This window comes from Delphinus delphis, chromosome 8 (genome assembly GCF_949987515.2).
Source record: "Delphinus delphis chromosome 8, mDelDel1.2, whole genome shotgun sequence".
Lineage (NCBI taxonomy): Eukaryota > Metazoa > Chordata > Mammalia > Artiodactyla > Delphinidae > Delphinus > Delphinus delphis.
The window spans coordinates 98,137,536-98,156,097 of NC_082690.1; the positions used below are offsets into that span (position 1 = coordinate 98,137,536).

Here is an 18,562-nt window from a genome sequence, read left to right on the forward strand (position 1 = left end):
AATGATCATGAACCATCCTTCTTGTCCTGTATCCTAGAGCCTTGCCCATTCAAGTTGCCTGCTGGAAAGAGATTGATTTTCATTAACTGTGGAAGACGAGAAAAGATTCTGTATTGTTTCCAGCCCGGGAGTTCAGGTGACAGGATCACTCAGTATTAAGGTCCTGTGTGTTTTGGGATATTTTAGCTACTTCCAACTGTTTGGTTTAAAATTGTTTTCATTATTATTGATTAATACTTACTTTTCTGCTAGGACTTGGGAACGGAGACCTGTTAGAAATGTGTCTTGGGCTTCCCTGGTGGCGCGGTGGTTAAGAATCTGCCTGCGAAGGCAGGGGACACGGGTTTGAGCCCTGGTCTGGGAAGTTCCCACATGCCGCGGAGCAACTAAGCCCGTGTGCCACAACTGCTGAGCCTGCGCTCTAGAGCCCGCACGCCACAACTACTGAAGCTCGCACACCGCAACGAAGAGTAGCCCCCGCTTGCTGCAACTAAAGAAAGTCTGCCCACAGCAACGAAGACCCAACACAGCCATTAATTAATTAATTGATTGAAAAAAAAAAGAAAAAGAAATGTGTCTTGCTGGTGTTGGTAATTACTAGGCTTCTTTTAATCTCCCCAGGGAAGTTGATGCTATATTTATATTCCTGGGAACTTCTGTTGGGCATGAAAGTTTGATATACTTTATAGAGGAGTATGTGCTTCAAATGAAATAAGAGTCCAGGGACTCTTATTAAGCTTAGATTTTTCTTTAGTTTAGATGTCAGTACCCTGAGCCACCTGTTACAGCTGCAAATTTAGCTTTTTTTTTTTTAAGCTGAAAAGAACCAAAAATATAAAAAACAGATGAGACGCTCTTTTTAAGCTGAGAAGAATACACCATTTAAAAAAGAGGTCCTGTGTTGGTTTTCTGATCACACCCTGTGTCGGGTGTGCTCTCATTGGCTGGTGAAGGCTGTGGAAAGCTGACCTCCTGAGCCCATGGTGTGAAGTGACCGCCTGGCACAGCGCCTTCTGCACACAGAGCAGGCCAACGCTAAACCAGTGGTTTTCAACATTTTTTTTTTTTAAGCCTGGAAACTATTTCCTTAAATAAAATCTTGCCCAGATGCCCAATAAGTAAAAAGAACTGAAGAGAGAGGAGCTACAGGGATGCAGTGTCACAGGTACCTTCAAAAACCTCCTGGAGGTTCTCAGCACAGTTTTAGAGAAAACAGAAACCCACAGTAAAGATTTGCTGTATTGTGAGAGAGAGAGGAAAAGAAGGAGAGGGCAGAGAGGAGATAGAAGAGAATTACGGAGGAAGAAGAAGACAGAATTTAGAAATGCTGATGGGACAACGTGATACAGAATTGGTGACTATAGGAAAGGGGAGGTGGACAGGTGGCCAGAAGCCCGCAGCCCAGGAACCAAGGATCCTCACTCCACCTTAAAGCCCCCAAGGTCAAGGCTGTGTTTATCAGCTCCTGTTTACTGAGCACATACCATGTGTTTAGCTGTCCTTAATACATCAGGGTGTCCTCACAGTAACCCTGAGGGCTACAGTGGAAGACATGGTAATGCCGAGAAGTTAAGTTTCTTCGGAGCTCCCAGAGTTATTGAGCCATCGTGTAGTGGGAACCCAGCAGCCTGATTCCAGAGCGCTGTGGTACAATGGTGTTCATAACAGTTACCCAGATCATTGAGATGGCTGCTTTATTTGTGTCGCGCGTGTCTTTTTTTTTTTTTTTTTTGCGGTACGCGGGCCTCTCACTGCTGTGGCCTCTCCCGTTGCGGAGCACAGGCTCCGGACGCGCAGGCTCAGCGGCCGTGGCTCACGGGCCCAGCCGCTCCGCGGCACGTGGGATCTTCCCGGACCGGGGCACGAACCCGTGTCCCCTGCATCGGCCGGCGGACTCTCAACCACTGCGCCACCAGGGAAGCCCCTGCACGTGTCTTTTTTACAAAAAACGTGTGACCCGATGTAGAAATCTTTGCATCAGAAACATTTGATGTGAAGAACAGAATTGCAGAATGGACCAGCTCGCCTCAGAGCTGGATGGTGCCTTGCAGTCGTCCAGGCCAGTGTCTTTGAGTTCAGCCACCTCAAGCAGGGTTGTGGAACTGTCTGCAGTGCTGCCTGTGCTTGTATCAATATATGCTTAAAGCTGGAGCCCTGGGCTCTAGTTTCCCTGATGCTACAAGTGGTGTGCATTCTTGAGCAAGTCACCCTGCTGTTCTGAATCTCCATGTTCTTATCTCAAGATTGAAGGGAGTGGATGTCATCTTGGCCAAAATGGTTTGGTTATGTCACAACCGGTCAAATAAAGTGATAGAAAGAACGGAGGGGGGATAATAGAGACTGGAAATGTTCTGAAAATTTCCCTTGGGGTTGGAATACAGGGAAGAGGGTCTTCGTTGAAATGTCTTGATACTGTGAAATATTATTTGTATTATCTGGAATTGAGACCTTTAGATGTAGCAAATGATCACTTTTTTTGATGCTTATTCCTGATATCTAAGACAAATACTAAATGCTGCTGTTTAAAAGGGCAATTTAGAAGAGTATCAGATCACTGTTGGAATTAACTGTCATGGAGAACAGTTCAGCTCCTAAAAAATTATGGCCTTAAGGTTTATGCTTTTCTCCTTTTTTTTCTGCATAATGATAAGTTTTCTCCCTGCTGTGAAATGATGGAGCTGCACTGGACTCTGATATAATGGAAGTATTTTGAGTGGGTCACATTGAAACATCAATGTCCCCAGTCATTCTTAATGAAAGGTGACTACAAGTATCTTATTCCATCAGTGCCCACTGTGTGTTTTTAAAATAGAACCTCATCCAGTTTCTGGTCTTCGTGTTGTCTTCGTGGGTGTGACGCACGTTGCTCTTACCTGGAAGAATGATAACATCACTGACACCTGCCGGATGTTCCTTGAAGGAAGCCAGGAGTCGACTCAAAACTTAGCACTCAATATTTCAGACCTGAAGCCAGGGGTTCAAAAAAATGTCACCCTGTATCTTTCAAATAAGTCACAGAGTGACCCTCTGGTTACAGAAAATAGCTTAGGTGAGTTACGAAAGTGGACTTCTGATCTGCCTTGCTGGTTTTGACTTTCAGTAACTTATAGTTAAGAAAAATTGTTCTTATAATTTGTACGGAGTTTAGAATTTATAGAGGTCTTCTCCACATTTTAGTTTGACCTCCACGAGCGTGTGAGGAAGGAGGGGAAAAATGTTCTTATTTTACAGGTCAGCACAGTGGGTGTTGAAACTTTTTGGAGCCTGGCATCCAGGAAAGTAGCTGGGCCCTTTAGCTTCTTAAACTTTCGGTTGGGGGGCTTCCCTGGTGGCGCAGTGGCTGAGAGTCCGCCGGCCGATGCAGGGGACGCGGGTTCGTGCCCCGGTCCGGGAAGATCCCACATGCCACGGAGCGGCTGGGCCCGTGAGCCATGGCCGCTGAGCCTGCGCGTCCGGAGCCTGTGCTCCGCAACGGGAGAGGCCACGACAGTGAGAGGCCTGCGTACCGCAAAAACAAACAAACAAACAAACAGACTTTCGGTTGGATAGACAACAGATGTGTTAACCCAAGTGGGCCCGCCGGAGGAACTTAACCGCATCCATTGAGAAAAGGGCTGCTTATCAGGCAGATCTAGCAGGTTCTTCTGCATTGACAGTGGAGTAGTCATTTGCAGACTTCATAGAATTTTCAGGGGTAACCCTGTGAATTGAGAACAAGTACTCAATCCCCATTTTACACATAAGGAAACAGATGTACAGAGTAGGTGTCAGAATTCTTGAGGACAGGTGACAGAATCAGACTTGAAATAGCTTAGACTAAGAGAGCAACTGCTTGGCTCGTGTGTATTTCCCCACCAGGGGCAGCAAGGCCTTGAAGGAGGAGAGGAGGTGACTCTTGTCTCTCTTTCCTGCTTCTTTCTTTTTACCAGCTTTCCCCTGGTTCAGCGGTTCTGCTTGTTTCACCCTCTCTCAGCAGGGGACTGGTCCAGGGAAAGAATTCCTTGAGTGGGCTCTGCTTAGCCAAGTGTGAAGCATGAGGTTGTCCTGGAAATCCATGTTTGGAGTTGGGTGGGAGACGATGGTTTCTTGAAGGAAGCCGGGAAGAGATGCAAATCGCTGAGTTGGAGCGAGAAGCACAGATATCTGCGGTGCTACCTGGGCTAAAAGTGCAAAGTGCAATACCTGCCCCAAATCAGGACCCTTTCACAGAGAACGAACGTGCGGCCACGGTGGAGGGGAAGAGGGGGTGGGATGAACTGGGAGATTGGGATTGACATATATACACTACCATGTGTAAAACAGATAGCTAGTGGGAACCTGCTGTATAGCGCAGAGGACTCAGCTCCGTGCTCTGTGGTGACATAGATGGGTGGGATGAGGGGGGTGGGAGGGAGGCCCAAGAGGGAGGGGATGCATGTATACATACAGTTGTTTCACTTTATAGTACAGCAGAAACTAACACAACACTGTAAAACAACTATACCCCAATTAAAAAAAAGAAAAGGCAAAAAACCTCACCAAACCCCCAAATCAGGGCCCTTTCAGGAGCATGTGTATCTCTGGGGGAGGAAGGGAACAGGTGTTTGTGGAGTCCCAGCTGTGGGTACTGTCTGATGTGTCGTCTTACGGTGGGGAGGGCACCGGCGCTGACGGAAGACAGGGATGCACTTCTGTCGCAGGTAATGTCTTTGCCTTTTGTGTTTGAAACAGATGCCAGCAACACAGACCGCTTTCTGCAGTCACCCGGGAGCCCCACTGCCCCTGGGTACAAATATGGACTTGAACCTGCACCCCCGTTCTCTGACCCTTCTCTGCCCCAAGACACCACGGAAGTGCTGCTTTTTGGGTTAAAGTCTGACACACAGTACAAGGCCACTGTTTATCCTCGAGCAGCGAATGGTGCCGAAGGACAGCCCCGCGCCACAGAGTTTAAAACGAGTATGTTGAATTTTGTAGAGTGGCTTCAGCCAGAGTTTTCTAGCACAACGTTTGTCTTCTGTGATTCTGGTTCCGAGTTATCTCTTGCTTCATAAGTAGTTTTGTTGCAGGAGAGAGTTTTCTGGAAGAGGTTTTGGACAGAGCAGATCCAGTGAGTTTCTTCTTAACTCTGTGGCCAAGACCCTCCTTTCCTTGAGCTCATTACGGCGTAGCTGCTCATTTCCTTGCACAGCTACCATGTGCAGATGCCAGGGGCTACCTCATTCTTTCTTTCATAGCTCTGCATGCTGGCCAACGAGACAAACTGGCATGTTTTTCTCTTGTAACTTGATATTCATTTTGTCCATGTTGGTTAAGTATTTTCCCCTTGAGAGAAGAAAATGAGTTTCCTTTTTTGGCCTGAACTTGGAAGGCATGCTGACCTTCCTGTGATACTTGCTGACATGCACGTTGCTTCTTTCTACCTATGATTTGTCCGCACTGCCACTCTGTAAATTGAACAGTTTTAGAGACTTTTTGGATTGGTGCTGATGAGGGGGTAAAGAATGGTTCCTGCCCTCAGGGAATTGCAGTATAGATGGGGAATCAAGGCAAACATATATGGGAAAGCACACGGTCAGGCTCTGTGGGTTCAGGAACAAATGCTGTAGCCTTGCAGCTGTTGGGGGCTTGCTTGCAGGCAACACAGACCGACTCGGGTTATCTTATGCAACGATATCCCTATTCTATATATGACAGTCTCTTTTCTGTACAGTAGAAGCTAACACCACCATCATATTTGTAAGTCAGATATACTCCAATAAAAATTAAAACAAACAAACAAACAAACCCCCAAAATATATCTGTTCTGAAAGGCTGTCATAGATCCATAGAATGGAGGGAGTAAGGATGGAGGCTGGAGGACCAAGGACAGAAAACAGTCAAGCATCCAGGGAACTCTAGGGGGCTGGTCCATGCTGGAGCTGGTGACAGTCTCTCAGGATCCTAGGGTGGAGACGGTGTCCTGTTGCTTTCTAGATGGCTGTGCTGGGGAAGGGAGCCGCTGTCCCTCCAGCTTCCACATGGGTGATAGGCACTTCCTTCCTACAAGGGGAAGAGGGACTTGGGTGCTGCACAGGCAGCCCATGGTCACTGTGCACTATAGTTGCCCACTAAGTGCTGTGGACATGGGAAGGCTGGAGCCTGATTTTAATATTAAATCCCAAAGGAAGGCCTCTTCTACAGGGAGGATCTGAACTTTCTTTGAAGGGAGGATAGGATTTGGATAAATGGAGAGGAAGCGGAGGATGTGTCAGCTGAGGCAACGTCATGAGTGAAAGTGCAGATGATGGACGCTGAGGTACGAAAGTGGAGAGGCACTGGGACTAGGTAACGTCTCAGGGACTCTGATGATTCTGGAGGGGTTGATTCATTTCCTAGAGAGATGGTATATGTGTGTCTTGAGAGCTGCTCTCTCTTTTGGAGGGGCTGGGAGGATGTGCTATAGGACACCTGGGGGCAATTTTTGGCTGGGGGAGGAGTGGGGGGAAGGGACTCCTCCAGGGGTGCCATTGACAGTGGTGGGGCTGTCCTACATACAAGATGCTTGTGCGGGGAGGTGAGTGGGGCTGGAATCTCGTCTCTGGGTCTTTCACCAAGCCACACACCCCGGGGCAGAGCCATCCAGAGGAGGGCCTTTTTGCCTGATCCTGCTAAAAGCGGCCTGTGGATTGGTGTGGACCTGGGGTTCTCTGCTTTTTAAAGTGATTTGAGTGGAATTAAAGTAATAGTGATTGCATTTTTGGCTTTTGGTCATGTGGATATACACAAAGTCTGGTTGGTGTTGACTGTCCTAGTGCTTAATAAATAATAATAATATTATATAATATATACTACTATAATAATTATATTATAGCCTTAACCCTCTCTATGTTGTGTGTGTATGTATACTCATGTGTACACACACACACACATACACACAGATACACATACATGTGTGGTACCAGGCACTTTTCAAGTGACTAATTAGGTGGAATGGAGTTAAGGACACCATCAGAGGATGTTGAGACGCCTGAGACTAGTCATGATAGGAAATTACGTCCAAAGCTGAAGAGTAAGGGGGAGGAGATGGTGTTTCTGGAGCCGAGCGAGGGCTGGGGCACTGGAGGACACAGCTATGTCAGAACAGGTGACCTAGAGCAGGAGGCAGTGAGGAGAAAGACTCCCAGCTGCTTTCTCCTCCAGCCCCCCAGTAGCGTGCCCCTATCGCTCACTGGTGGAACCTGGTCCCAGGCCACCTGGCAGAGTCTCTACCCCCAACCCGTGCCCCAGTGATGCAAGGTACAGGGCTCAGCCTCCCCGGGGCACAGAGCAGGCAGGAGAAGGACAGAGGGTGGATTGGGACAGTGGGGTGGGCAAGTGGTGAATAACTAGCACTCTTGTGTTACCTTTTGTTGAGTTAGGATTATTATCCTGACTTTATAGATGAGGAAACTGAGCTCGGTGATTTTCCTACGATCCACCTGCCTGTTCAAGTAGAACTGACCTTGGAACCCAGACCTGCCTCACGTGGAAGTCTGTGACCTTTACTTGATCACGTAGAGTATAGTGTTCATTCTTGGATGGGTGCATGCTTGAGACCTTTTGGGGTCACCCAGCACCTAGGGGGGCATGTGTAGAGTCCATGTTGTTGTTTGAGGAGTCTGTCGCATCTCTAAGCGTCAGCTCACAAGAAGAGCGTAGAGTAACTATGCAGTTGCGATTGGCCAGGTTGTTTTCTTCACTGAAGATGCTGCCTGACTTTTGCTGGGACCGCCCTACACTCAGGTATGTTGCGTTAAATGGTGTAGAGTAGGAAGGAAGAATCGCTAAGAGTGTTTCTTAGATTAGATGACGTTCCTTGATGACAGCATCTCTCCCTCTCTCTGTCTCTTTCTGTCTGCCTTGGCCATTCTGGTGGTTGTTAACTCCTCTTGTGTCTTTGCAGATTCCAGTCAGGTGTTTGACATCGAAGTTGTGAACATCAGTGCCACAAGCTTGACCCTGACCTGGAAAATCAATGAGAATGAGCCATCTTCTGTCTATACCTACAAGATACAGGTTGCTGGCGAGACAGATCCCTTCAATCTCACTGTCCATGAGACTCGTGCCGTCATCACCCCACTCAACTCGAGCACGTTATACAACATCACAGTGTGGCCTTTCCCTGACAACGGTTCTGCGGGCATACCAGGCTTTCTCCAGGTGTACACCCGTGAGTCCACTCATTGCTTTGCTAACCTTTCTTGCCTGCCTGCTATGCACCAGGCGCAGATACAAGATAAATTGTGTTCCTGCCCTTGAGGAAAGCACAGCTCACCTTGTGGGTCCACAGGGACTCTTACCACCTTCAGGATGTGTGATCTTATGACGGTGACCACTGATTGACCCTGCCCACACGCCCAGCATCGCGTGACGGGCTCTCCTTGCACGGTCTCATTTAATGTTCACAAATCTGTGACATGGCACTGGCCTCATTTTATGGATGAGGAAGCCAAGGCCGAGAGAGATGCTATGGACAGGTGTCAAACCTTGTGAGTGTCAGAGGTGGGATCAGACAGCTGGGCTGTCTCAGCTCCAGCCTGTGCTGGTGACAGCCATTCTAGTGTGCTAGCGACAGGGAGCAAGTTGATACATGGAGACAAAAAGAACCTGGTTATTCATGTCCCTTTGTCCTTTGGATGCTGACGTTATAAGGAAATAGGACACAGCTATGTCTTGTCTTTTCTTTCTTCTGATCCAGCTGTCTCTTCAAGACAAGACGTTAGGCAGCAGATAAAAACCATTCTGTTCCAAGGACGGTCCAATAATTGAAACAATAATGGCGTGCCAGTAGAGTAGTAATGTAATAATATAGTAATATCGGTATTGCACTGCGCCACGAGCTTTACATGTATTGTAGTGGTCTTCACGGTAGGTGTTAGGATCCCTGTCTTACAGATGAAAAGACTATAGCTCAGCACAGCTGAAGTGTTTGCCCAAGACCACAGAGCTGGTAAGCAGCAGGGCAGGGACTTGGACCCAGGGGTGCCTGGCTCTGGATCCAGGGCTCATCCCACCGGAATACTTTATTCGAGTGTCTGTTGCTTTCCAAGAAGCACACCTTAGGCATTCTTACAAACGTCTTCTGACTGGGTCTTTGGAGTAAATGAAATCTGCTTTTCTTTTCTTCACCTTTTACTTTTTTTTTTACTGTTTAATCTCTCTATTAGTTAGGATCAGGTTCGTTGTGAGTAACAAATTCCCCAAGTATCCAAGACAGGAGTTTATTTCTCTCTCATTATAAAAGAAGCCCAATGCTAGGTAGGATGGGATGGTTAGCTACCGCTCAGTTGCAAGAAACAGAAACCATGAGCTATGTTAAGCTGAAGAGGATCTTACCTTGGGAACTGAGGGTTTATAGAATCATTGGAAGTGCTGGTGTGTTAGTTTGCTAGGACTGCCATAAAAGTACGGCAGATTGGGAGGCTTAAACAATAGAAATCGACTCTCTCACAGTTCTGGAGGCAAGAAGTCTGAGATCAGGTGATTCAGGCTTGGTTTCTTCTGAGACCTCCCTTCCTGGCTTTGTAATGGCCGACTTCTCCCCGTGTCTTCACGTGATTCTCCTTTGGTCTGTGCATGTCTGTGTCCTAATCTCTCTTTTTTTAAAATTTTATTGAAGTATAGTTGATTTACAATGTTGTGTTTAATTTCTGCTGTACAGCAAAGTGATTTAGTTATACATAAATATATTCTTTTTCATATTCTTTTCCATTATGGTTTATCACAGGATATTGAATATAGTTCCCTCTAATCTAATAAGGATACTAGTCATAATGGATTGGATTAGGGCCCACCTTAATGGCCTCATTTTACCTTAATCACCTCTTTAAAAATCCTACCTCCAAATATAGTCAGATTCTGAGGTACTGATGGTTAGGACTTCAACATATGAATTTTGGGGGGACACAATTCAACCCATAACATGTGGGGTGCAGCTCTAGGCTGGGATCCAGAAATGACTCCCAGCCTAAGGGTGCAGAACTCCCCATCCAGGGAGTCCCCAACTGTGTCACTGTCAGCAGCCCTGGCTGTAGTTGTTGGCTCCAGGAATGTACTGAGCCGCCATCCTGGCATCAGGAAGCTGCAGCCACTGCCACATTGTTGGTCCTATAGCCAGGCAGCCTGAGCTGCAGGCATCACACCCACATTCCAGTTACAAGAAGGAGGAAGGATAAAAGGTAACGCTCCATCCTTTAAGGATGCTTTTTGGGAGCCATATGGTCCTTATACTCACATCCCATTGGCCAGAACTTAGCCTAGTAGCAAGGGAGGCTGGGAAATGTAGTTTTTCTTTCCAATAGCCATGTACACTGCTAAGAATCTGGGGGTGTATGATTAAGGAAAACGGAGGGGGGAATGGATTTTGGGGGTCAACAGCAGCCTCTGCTGCACTTCCTTAAACAGAGACTCTGGAAGGCTAAGTAATGTATACAACATAGGCAGCCAGCAGTGGCCAAGGTCCTCCAGTGCCTGAGCCCTTGACCCATGAGAATTTACGCCTCTTCTCATTTCCTTTGAATGACTTTGTACAACTTAAACACCAGTTTCTGCACTCCTGTGGCCAAGTGTTCTCTTGTTGGTTAGAAACATGAGTTTCTGAGGGGCTTGTGTTGTAGGTGATAATACAAAAAAGAGAAAAAGAGAGGTTGGGTGTCCCAAGTGTACGTTTAATCTCATTGTAAATATTTTGTGAGGTTCAGTCACCCTTGTCTTCTGGAGAAATAGATTCTTAATCTAGTCATTTACTTTCTACCCACAGCCCCCTGTCCAGTTTCTGACTTTCGAGTGACAAGTGTCAGCACAAGGGAAATTGGCTTAGCATGGAATAGCAATGACTCTAATTCCTTTGAGATACATATCACACGGGATGAAGTTGGAGTAAATCAAACAACCACCGAACAAAGTATTGTCATTGGTGACTTATCCCCTGGAACCGAGTATCGTTTTGACATATTTCCACAAGGACCAGATGGGACTAAAGGGGATTCCCAAACAGTTTACGGTACAACTGGTAAGCAAATAGGTTGTATTTTCTGAGAAACAGTCATGTTTCTTAAGGGAAATCAGTATAATTTATAAATGTCAAATTTTCCAAATATTGCTTTTCTTTTAATTATCTAAGAAAAACTTTTTAACAAGTTTATAATGACAGCAATGCATATTCATTATATAAAATACAGACAAGCAAAAAGAAAAATCACATGTAAACCAACAACCAGAGATAATAACTAATAGCTTTTGATGCGTGATGTTTTAGAATTTTAAGGTATAGAAAGGTGTGTATGTGTATATATATTTTAACAAATATTAAAATCCTGTACATGTGTTATCTGCTTTTTTTCATTTCAAGTTTATTATGACTATTCTTCCCTATTAGCATAAATATTTCTGCAGGATAATTTTTTTTTCTTTATTAAACATCTTCATTGGAGTATAATTGCTTTACAATGGTGTGTTAATTTCTGCTTTATAACAAAGTGAATCAGTTATACATATGTCCCCATATCTCTTCCCTCTTGTGTCTCCCTCCCTCCCACCCTCCCTATCCCAACCCTCTAGATGGTCACAAAGCACCGAGCTGATCTCCCTGTGCTATGTGGCTGTTTCCCACTAGCTATCTGTTTTACGTTTGGTAGGGTATATATGTCCATGCCACTCTCTCACTTTGTCCCAGGTTACCCTTCCCCCACCCCGTATCCTCAAGTCCATTCTCTGTAGGTCTGTGTCATTGTTCCCATCTTGCCCCTAGGTTCTAAATGACCTTTTTTTTTTTTTTTTTTTTTTTTTAGATTTCATATATATGTGTTAGCATACGGTATTTGTTTTTCTCTTTCTGACTTACCTCACTCTGTATGACAGGCACTAGGTCTATCCACCTCACTACAAATAACTCAATTTTGTTTCTTTTTATGGCTGAGTAATATTCCATTGTATATACGTGCCACATCTTCTTTATCCATTCATCTGTTGATGGACACTTAGGTTGCTTCCATGTCCTGGCTATTGTACATGGAGCTGCAATGAACATTTTGGTACCTGACTCTTCTTGAATTATGGTTTTCTCAGGGTACATGCCCAGTAGTGGGATTGCTGGATCGTATGGTAGTTCCATTTTTAGTTTTTTAAGGAACCTCCATACTGTTCTCCATAGTGGCTGTATCAATTTACATTCCCAGCAACAGTGCAAGAGGGTTCCCTTTTCTCCACACCCTCTCCAGCAATTATTGTCTGTAGATTTTTTGATGATGGCCATTCTGACTGGTGTGAGGTGATATCTCATTGTAGTTTTGATTTGCATTTCTCTAATGATTACTGATGTTGAGCATCCTTTCGTGTGTTTGTTGGCAATCTGTATATCTTCTTTGGAGAAATGTCTATTCAGGTCTTCTGCCCATTTTTGGATTGGGTTGTGTGTTTTTTTGATACTGAGCTGCATGAGCTGCTTGTAACTTTTGGAGATTAATCCTTTGTCAGTTGCTTCATTTGCAAATATTTTCTTCCATTCTGAGGGTTGTCTTCTCTCCTTGTTTATGGTTTCCTTGTCTGTGTAAAACCTTTTAAGTTTCATTAGGTCCCATTTATTTATTTTTGTTTTTATTTCCATTTCTCTAAGAGGTGGGTCAAAAAGGATCTTGCTGTGATTTATGTCATAGAGTGTTCTGCCTATGTTTTCCTCTAAGAGTTTGATAGTGTCTGGCCTTACATTTAGGTCTTTAATCCATTTTGAGTTTATTTTTGTGTATGGTGTTAGGGAGTGTTCTAATTTCATTCTTTTACATGTAGCTGTCCAGTTTTCCCAGCACCACTTATTGAAGAGGCTGTCTTTTCTCCACTGTATATTCTTGCCTCCTTTATCAAAGATAAGGCGACCATATGTGCGTGGGTTTATCTCTGGGCTTTCTATCCTTTTCCATTGCTCTATATTTCTGTTTTTGTGCCAGTACCATACTGTCTTGATTACTGTTGCTTTGTCTGAAGTCAGGGAGCCTGATTCCTCCAGCTCCGTTTTTCTTTCTCAAGATTGCTTTGGCTATTTGGGGTCTTTTGTATTTCCATACAAATTGTGAAATTTTTTGTTCTAGTTCTGTGAAAAATGCCATTGGTAGTTTGATAGGGATTGCATTGAATCTGTAGATTGCTTTGGGTAGTATAGTCATTTTCACAATGTTGATTCTTCCAATCCAAGAACATGGTATATCTCTCCATCTATTTGTAATTTCACTTTCAGATTTTTCATCATTAGTGTATAGGAATGCAAGAGATTTCTGTGCATTAATTTTATATCCTGCTACTTTACCAATTCATTGATTAGCTCTAGTAGTTTTCTGGTAGCATCTTTAGGATTCTCTATGTATAGTATCATGTCATCTGCAAACAGTGACAGCTTTACTTCTTCTTTTCTGATTTGAATTCCTTTTATTTCTTTTTCTTCTCTGATTGCTGTGGCTAGGACTTCCAAAACTATGTTGAATAAGAGTGGTGAGAGTGGGCAACCTAGTCTTGCTCCTGATCTTAGTGGAAATGCTTTCAGTTTTTCACCATTGAGGACAATGTTGGCTGTGGGTTTGTCATATATGGCCTTTATTATGTTGAGGAAAGTTCCCTCTATGCCTACTTTCTGCAGGGTTTTTATCATAAATCGGTGTTGAATTTTGTCGAAAACTTTCTCTGCATCTATTGAGATGATCATATGGGTTTTCTCCTTCAGTTGTTATTATGGTGTATCACGTTGACTGATTTGTGTATATTGAAGAATCCTTGCATTCCTGGAATAAACCCCACTTGAACATGTTGTATGATCCTTTTAATGTGCTGTTGGACTCTTACTAGTATTTCATTGAGGATTTTTGCATCTATGTTCATCAGTGATATTGGCCTGTAGTTTTCTTTCTTTGTGACATCCTTGTCTGGTTTTGGTATCAGGGTGATGGTGGCCTCGTAGAATGAGTTTGGGAGTGTTCCTCCCTCTGCTATATTTTGGAAGAGTTTGAGAAGGATAGCTGTTAGCTCTTCTCTAAATGTTTAATGGCATTCGCCTGTGAAGCCATCTGGTCCTGGGCTTTTGTTTGTTGGAAGATTTTTAATCACAGTTTGAATTTCAGTGCTTGTGATTGGTCTGTTCATATTTTCTGTTTCTTCCTGGTTCAGTCTCGGAAGGTTGTGCATTTCTAAGAATTTGTCCATTTCTTCCAGGTTGTCCATTTTATTGGCATATAGCTCCTTGTAGTAATCTCTCATGATCCTTTGTATTTCTGCAGTGTCAGTTGTTACTTCTCCTTTTTCATTTCTAATTCTATTGATTTGCGTCTTCTCCCTTCTTTTCTTGATGACTCTGGCTAATGGTTTATCAATTTTGTTTATCTTCTCAAAGAACCAGCTTTTAGTTTTATTGATCTTTGCCATCGTTTCCTTAATTTCTTTTTCATTTATTTCTGATTTGATCTTTATGATTTCTTTCCTTCTCTGCAGGATAATTTTAATACCTGCCTGACATTCCATTGTCTAAATCAGGAGTCAGCAGATAAAAATGGCCCATGGGCCAAATCTGGCCCACTGCCTGTTTTTTTATAGAGAATTAAGTTTTATTGGAACACAACCATGCTCATTTCTTTATATAAAGTCTATGGCTTCTTTTGTGCTAGAAATGAGTAGTTGCCACAGAGAATAAATGGCCTGCAAAACCTAAAATATTTACTCTGTGGTCCATATGGAAAAAGTTCGCTGACCCCTTGGTTATATCAGTGGTTCTCAAAGTGTGGTCCAGGGATCTCTGGGAGTCCCCTAGATTCTTTCAAGGGGGTCTGTAAGGTATTATTATTTTTAAGAATTTATTTATTTTATTTATTTATTTTTGGCTGCGTGGGGTCTCTGTTGCTGCTTGCGGGCTTTCTCTAGTTGTGGTGAGCAGGGGCTACTCTTTGTTGCGGTGTGCGGGCTTCTCATTGCGGTGGCTTCTCTTGTTGCGGAGCACGGACTGTAGGCACATGGGCTTCAGTAGTTGTGGCACACGGGCTTAGTTGCTCCGTGGCATGTGGGATCTTCCCGGACCAGGGCTCGAACCTGTGTCGCCTGCACTGGGAGGCAGATTCTGAACCGCCAGGGAAGCCCTGTGAAGTATTATTATCATAATAATATTGGAATGCTATTTGGCTTCTTCACTCTTATTCTCTCATGATGAGTGTACAGTGGAGTTTTCTAGATGCTCTATGACATGGGATGAGATCATTTTTCTGTTGGCTAATGGAATGCATGCTTGTGTATTCTTATGTTTTAAATATTTTCCCCATTAAAAATTTTCTATTACAGTATACATAAATGTAACCTAAATAAATAAAAATTCTCTGAGAGCCTTAATAAGTTTTAAGAAGATAAAGGGGTCCTGAAACCCTAAAGTTTATAAATATTTAACTACTCCCCTATTGCTGGACAGGTAGATTACTTATAGTCTTTCATAAACAACATTGTGATACAGTAGTTTTGTTAGTTCTATGAGGCCTATTGATATTGATAAAAATATTTCATGAAAACTATTGCTCATTATTGTTTTTAAAATTTGAAATGAAATTTTTGGGAAACTTGGAAAACATACAGTATTCCCTGATCTTTGATTGCCAGGGAATTGAAATCTTTTCCACAGAAGGGAGGAATAAAGAAATGAGACTGATATTCCTTGAGCCACGTGTGAAGTCATTTGGACTCTTGAGATTCTCCTTGTGTAGGTTTCTTCAACTCTGTTGGTTGGGTTAAGCACTGATAGCTACTAGGAAGATCTACTTCCAGAATATGGGGACTGCTAAAATGCATCCCTCAGATGAAGTGCAGTAATTCCTTTTCAAGTCTGAATTTCAGATTAGACTTTTGAGGTAGGGTCGTAGTATCAACATATATTTTTTTCTTTCTTTTTGAGAATGTTGCTAATGGTAAAGGCATCACCATTGTGGGGTCCCTTTGATATTGTATGACTTGCCAACGGCCAGAATTTAATGTAATAATAACATAATGTACTAGGGGTCTACAAATGGCTGGGCTGTCATCCTGTATTTAAACATTTTGAACACAACTCCATGAGGTAGGGACTATTATCATCTCTATTTTATAGAGTAGGAAATGGGGACTCTGTGAACTTAAGTAACTGGCCCAGGGTGGCAAGGTAGTGAACTGGCCTCTGTCTGACTTTGAAGACTGAGGTCTTAACCAGAGTGTGGACTGCACTTTGATATGGTGCAGCTGCAAAAGTAATTTAAGCCTATTCATAAGGAGAAGGCATCTCTTGTACTATTGCCTGTAATTGTCCGGTTGAATGGAAATCAAGAAGAGTTGTAATAAGGCACTAGACTCTTAGGGCATTACCATTCTATTCTTGACCAATGTTCATTATTATTGGGGAGAATAAACGTAACAGCATTAAAGGCAATTTTGAAAAAGGGAAACAAATACCGTATGACCCAGCAATTCCACTCCTACATGTATATATATTTCCAAAGGAATTGAAAGCAGGGCCTTGAACAGTTATCTCTACACCAATGTTCATAGGAGCATGATTCACGATAGCTAAAAGGTGGAGGCAACCAAGTGTCCATCAACAGAGGAATGGATAGACAAGATGTGGTATATCCATATGATAGAATATTATGTAGCCATAAAAAGGAACGAAGTACTGAGACATGCTAGAGTGTGGATAAATCTTGAAAACATTCTGCTAAGTGAAAAAAGCTGGACATAGAAGGACAACTACCGTATGAATCCACTTATATGAGATGCCTAGAATAGGCATGTTCACAGAGACAGACGGTAGAAGAGAGGGGCTGGGAGGAGGGAAGAATGAGGGTGGTTGTTTCATGGGAACAGAGTTCGTGTTGGGGATGATGAAATGTTTTGGGTACAGATGATGGTGATGGTGACACAACATTGTGAATGTATTTGATGCTACTGAGTTGTACACTTACAAACGGTTAAAATGATAAATATTATGTTGTGTGTATTTTACTACCACAAAAAGGCAGGGAAACAAAAATAACTCCACTCTTCTAACCCGACTGAATTCCTTTTCTGTCTGTGTCCATGGTCATATATTTAGTTTATATCACTGTAATTATTATATGAATTATTTTATTTTGTATTTGAACTTTTTCTTTTAACTCCATATATATCATAACTTCCCTCCTGTAGTTGTTATGGTTTTCATGTTTTTAATGGCTGCAGACTATTTCATTTTATAGCCAGATCACAATGTATATATAGCCCTTCCCTTTTTATGGAATATTTAGGTTATTTCTACTATTTTTATGTTTATAGAAAACTGCTGCCTTTCATGGCCTTCTGTCTGTGGAATCCCTTTAACATCAGGAATCCAGTGGTAGGGAAAGAAGATTCTCAGTTACCTCCCTTTAAGGAGAACCTACTTAAAAATTAATTTTTGAGCAGATAGTACATGCATGTGGTACAACATTTTAAAAAGTACAAAGGGTTTTACAGTGAAAATGTTCCCCTCTTTTGTCCCCTATCTACTCAACTGGCCTCTTCAGAGGTGACCTTGGTTACTGGGTAAAGAGAGAAAAGTTTTGTAAGCAAGGGCAGAAAAGAGGTCCTGTTATCCAGTTGTTTCTGGGATCTGTGCATTCATAGTGCAGCTGGTTCAGTGTGTAGAGGTGAGATGATCCGAGTACAGAACCCAGAGGACTCATTGGGTGATATCACTTCTGACTCCCAGCTCTGAGCGTGGAGAGCATGTGTGCTTTTTCCCTTCGTCACTCCAGCCTCAGATGCTCCCACTTCGTGGCAACTCTGTTTCAGTTTTGCTCTTCAGTATGCCTGTCTATGTTATAGAAAGATGTTTGCTTTTGAGGGAGTGATTAAAAAAAACCCTATTTATTGAGATCTAGTACACATACTGGAAAGCACACACATCCTAAGTGCATAGTTTGATGAATCTTCACAAACAATACCCATCTGGTCACTAGCACTCAGATCAAGAAACTGGCCATGATTTCCACCCCAGAAGACCCCCGAAGGGGGCATCTCTATGACAAAAGCAAAAGACCAGAAAATGATAGGATAAGCTGGTAAGTTCATCTGTGTTACAGAAGAGCCAAAATTCTGGAAAGAACTGACTGTGTGTGTTCCTCACCTAAGTTTTAGAGTTTGCCCTGTGTGAACTCATTTGAGGGTTTGATGGCAAAAGAGCAAGTTCTCTTGTCAGACTCTTTGGAATAAAGCTGGACGTTATGATGGTCATTAATAGACTTCCTTTTTTCTTCCTTTCCTCTGACCAGACAACAGTGCAGTGGTTGATATCCGTGTGGTTAATGTCACCACAACCGACATGCAGTTGGAGTGGCGGAATACAGACGATGTTACTGGGTACATCTACTGTGTAGTGATACAGTCTGAGCACAGCTCTAACCAGACAAATAGTTCTCATGAAGAAATCACTCTCGGGGGCCTGATCCCGGGCACCTTATATAACATCACAATCTTCCCCAAAATGAACAATTCCCAGGGGAACTCCAGCTCCACTGCACAGTACACACGTAAGTGTCTTAGAACACCCTCCTAAGGGAGT

General features: G+C 43.4%; 1 protein-coding gene across 1 annotated transcript in view; it reads left to right on the top strand.

Moving 5' to 3' along the window:
• PTPRJ (protein tyrosine phosphatase receptor type J) overlaps window positions 1-18,562 on the top strand; it is a 171,903-nt gene that overhangs the window by 117,751 nt on the left and 35,590 nt on the right. Inside the window, exons 5-8 of the mRNA XM_060019698.1 lie at window positions 4,711-4,938; window positions 7,904-8,170; window positions 10,760-11,011; window positions 18,273-18,530. Of these exons, the coding sequence (XP_059875681.1) occupies window positions 4,711-4,938; window positions 7,904-8,170; window positions 10,760-11,011; window positions 18,273-18,530 (1,005 nt within the window). The remainder of the gene's footprint in view (window positions 1-4,710; window positions 4,939-7,903; window positions 8,171-10,759; window positions 11,012-18,272; window positions 18,531-18,562) is intronic.